We start from the raw sequence: 4,207 nt of genomic DNA, 5'->3' as shown, positions 1-4,207 counted from the left end.
GGCTTAAACCATGAGAGGTTCTAACTTTGTGCTCCAGATCTAATGTTCTAATGCTATTCAGCAATATCCTTCCTATGTTCGCTTGAGCAAGCTAATGACCAACCCCTAGCCAGGTTATGCTACATAAATCACTTAGAAACAATGGGAAAAAGGCAGGCATGAGAAACACCCAGAAAAGAACCAGGAAAAAAGTTGTGGATTATGCTGGAATCCCTGCTTACTTGTAATCCTTCTCTCGATATTTATCTTTGGACTTCTTTTTCTTCTTGACCTTCTTATCTTTTTTCATTCTTTGGTCCTCTATCTTGTGGCATTTCTTTTCCATTTCGCTTTCGCTTCCTTCTGTGTCGCTGTATTTCCTCTTGCCAAGCCTATGTTTTTCGTTTTCCCGGGAAGAGCTGTCAAATTTTGCCTGAGCTGAGGCGGGTGGAGGTGCATGCCTTTCACGAGAGTGTTTTTCTGACTGCTGCTGAGGTACTGAGCAATGACGGAAGTTTGCTCTGTGGCTGTTGAAGTGATGCACTCCTTCCTCTCGGGAGTGTGTGTTGTGAGACCATCTGCTCTTGCAGAGGTAATCCCTATGTGATTTGTAGAATTCACCCAATTTGTCAAAGTCTTTATCAAAATGAGAGGACTTCCTCTCTCTACCATCTCCTGTTCCATGAACAGAGTAATAATCCTTGTAATATCTGCATTTTTCCCATCTCCGTGATTCATCTTGATAGTATCTTTCCCTGCTCCAAGTTCTCTCTCCTTTGGAATGATAATACCTGTTCCTGTCTTGTTCTGTTCTTTCTCTGCTTCGGGATCTATAACGAGAGTATTTTCCTGAGCTTTTGCTGTTATTTGGACTGTTTCTTTCATTATGGGAAGGTCTGTACTTGCCTTCACTGCAATAGTCCTGCTTATGACGATATTGCTTATTCGTTTCCATGCTGCGAGAGCGCCTCCTTTTGTAGGTATGATCATCTGTTTTGCTCCTGGTTTGCTTCTCCTTCTCTTCAAAGTCAGAGTATCGTCTCTTCTTTCGGTAGTGCTCTTTGTCATTTTTTTTAGAGTCATGTATCTTCTCCTCATGTTTTTGCCTGTTATCCTCTTCGCATTTTTTATTATTCAGTCCCTCATTTTGTCTAGAGAATTGACTCTCCAGAACTTTGTCCAGCTTTGTAATAGAAGAGTCATTAACAGGTGGTACCTCTACATAGTTATTAGAAATGTCCTTTGTATCTTGGCATTTATCTATAATATCTAGAGATGCAAGTTTTTTAGGACTACATTCAATGTCAGACTTCATAGAGGCAGTTTGCCCTAATTTCTCTTCGCTCTCAGGAGACCCTTTGATATATGAAGGATCTTCTTTTGAAATGAGTGCAGGTTCTTTTGGTCGTCTTGGCTTGTCTTTGTCTCTACTATCTTCAGACTCACACTGCCCAAGGTATTCATCTTCAGTGTCCAAGGATTTTTTCCTGACCTTGTGCTGACCGTTGATACTGGGATGTGCATTATCAGCTTTTGTTATAATACTTTCAGCAACTTCTTTGGTAGCAATGGTTTCAGAGTCTGATGCAGTAAAAGGACTCTCAACCTCACAGCCAAAGTCGGAAAGAGGCGTCCTGGATTCTTCATAGACAAACACTGTTTCCGTCACTACGGTTTCCATAAGACGATCACCCTCAGACTTCTGAGGTGCAGGGACACTGCACAAAATAAAACCACATTTTTCACTTGAAAAACTTCATCTAAATATTAGAAGTAAAAATCCCCTTAAGTAAAGATTTGGAGGCTACTGGTAAACTCTGTAGGTTTCTGAACTCCCTTACAGAGGGACTCTGTAAGACAGTACCTTTAGAAACCCATTCTTACACATTCAGCAGCTCCCAGAGAAGGTGTTTTATTCTCTTGATTCTGCAAATACTGCATTAAAAACCCACACCGAACACACTTGTCTCCCTCCACTCACTACTCTGCATCACATCAATAGCCAACACCACTATATTTGCTTTCCCCCAAACTAGAAAAAAGTAAATCCATTGATTTCCCTGTCTCCCCAAAATGGGAGGGCAGGTGGTGGGAATTTACATTCACACATCCTAGGATGGAAAAAAAAAAGAGATCAGAGAAAGAATTCCAATGGTAAAAAATGGAAAATCATTCTAAGAAGAAACAGAATTGTTCCGGGAGGCATCTGCTTGTATTCAGTATCAGAATAATACATGCTCGGTGCTGATGTTTGCAACCCTAGATGTACAGTGTGGAATTTGCTGTACTGATTTAAATCTTTCTATTAAATAGACATAGTAGACGGGTAAAACAATGATAAACTTGTATGAAATCTTGTTTTAATCAGCGTATACTTGGTTTACCTTGTTTTCTCTGACAACCTGTTCAGGTGGCTGTATGCCAGAGATTCTAAGATTATTTCTTGAGGAATCGGTGACTCAGCTACAGGTATCTACAATGAAAACGTAGACGTTAACAGACAAAAAAATACTATCTTTAGGAGAAAATGGTTTGCAAAATTTCTACATTAGTTGTTAGACAACATCACTTTGCCTTATATGCACTATTGCTGTTTCACACATCACACCCTCCCCCCCCAATATATTTATGAAACTTATGAAGTACTGTCTCAGCTGACCTTTTATGACGTTGACATGTTCTCACATGCCAGTTCAAGTCTGCAAATTCTAATGGGACAATAGCACAAAGGGTTACGATGAAATTTGTGCTGTGTGTTTTCACAGTATTTCATATGAATTGGGAACATCATGATGCTCCTGAATACCAAACACACCAGAGGTGAGAAATTCTAGATAGAAAAAACTTAACTCACTGGTTCAAGCAATCCATTTGTTTTAGCAAAGAAAATCTCAGAAGGTTTAGCAGGTTGGACTTGGCAAGCAAAATCATCAAGTTTCAGTCCATTTTGTTTAGATCCAGTATCTAAACTAATAGCACCATTTAGTGAATCATTTTTTGGCAGCTCGTGATGGGATCTCTCTTCTTCAGCACTCTCACAGAAAGAATGGGAATTCTGCAATGTGCCTACCACCTTCCCAATCACAATTCCATTGGATGATATGTTGCAATTCATTTTAAACACGCCATTCGATGCCTCAGATTTTCCTGAAGACTCTGCACTGTAAGGGACCGTAGTATCAGATCCGAGTGTAGCACTTCCATTCACTGCTGGCTCTACAAACATTTCATCAGGAACTTCCTGTTTGGAAATGTTAATAGCAACTGCCACTGTAGATGCATTTGAGGTAGACTCTGCTGTGAAAGAATTTGTAATTGTGGAAGAAGGAACAGCCTTGCTGAGATCCTCATTCTCCACAGCACTGCTAAGACAGTCAGGTTGTGACACAGTCTGACGCTCAGGCAATTTGTTATGAATACTGATAGTGATCTTCTGGGCTTTTGATGGATCTGTAGCTGAAGGCCTGGTAATCGCCCAGTTTTGAATGCAAGCTGTCGGTGGAGCTGAAGATGGCCTTTTTATGGCGATACCAACAGTATTTGTATCCTCTTTTAGGGGTCCATTTCCATTTAGACGACTTGAATTCTGTATTCCAAAAGAAAAGATTGCAAGATGAGTATGTGCAATCACATAGCACTTATGAAAACAGATTCTCCTACTAAGTATTTCTACAAATTGCCTCAACACCTAAGAAGAAAAAACCCCCGCTTCCAATAGAAACAGAAGTACAACAAGTCTGTTTAAGTCCTGCTGCTTGTGGTTTACTCCGTATTGCTATCAGATGAGCATCATTTTTGAAACCCACTCAAGCGACTTAACATTGAGTAAAGCTCTTCCCAAATAGATTTATTTTCCCTTTTCCACATTCCCTGAAAACACCGGAATAATTGCCCTGGTACTTAGGACAAAGATAAGTTGTTTTCACTGTCTCAGCTCAAGTAACACTGAGGGGGAGTGATCTTTTTTTAATATTATTAGTAGGGTCATCACCATCATCATCAAAGGATTAATAGACACGGATCGGCTACAGACCACCTGACCAGGAGGACTCTGGATGCAGTGCTCTATAAACAGATAGGAGTAGCCTCATGCTCACAGGCCTTTGTCCTCATGGGAGCCGGCTGCAGCGTGACGGCTGTGAAGAAAGCTGCAGTGTGGGAGGGAAGATGAAACTCAGATGCTAAAAAACAATACCACCCCCCTCCCCCCAAACCAAAAGGAAAAACC

The 4,207-nt window shown here is 40.7% G+C and overlaps 1 protein-coding gene across 1 annotated transcript in view; it reads right to left on the bottom strand.

Moving 5' to 3' along the window:
- Window positions 1-3,565, bottom strand: part of LOC104410302 (ubiquitin carboxyl-terminal hydrolase 42-like) — a gene marked incomplete at both ends in the record, with an annotated part of 4,925 nt that extends 1,360 nt beyond the window's left edge. Inside the window, 3 exons of the mRNA XM_010020426.1 lie at window positions 222-1,697; window positions 2,364-2,452; window positions 2,834-3,565. Coding sequence (XP_010018728.1) covers window positions 222-1,697; window positions 2,364-2,452; window positions 2,834-3,565 — 2,297 coding nt within the window. The remainder of the gene's footprint in view (window positions 1-221; window positions 1,698-2,363; window positions 2,453-2,833) is intronic.
- Between the last annotated feature and the right edge of the window lie 642 nt (window positions 3,566-4,207).

Source organism: Nestor notabilis, unplaced genomic scaffold (assembly GCF_000696875.1).
Source record: "Nestor notabilis isolate BGI_N333 unplaced genomic scaffold, ASM69687v1 scaffold10538, whole genome shotgun sequence".
Taxonomy (NCBI): Eukaryota; Metazoa; Chordata; class Aves; order Psittaciformes; family Psittacidae; genus Nestor; species Nestor notabilis.
This window is presented reverse-complemented; position numbering and strand designations above follow the sequence as displayed.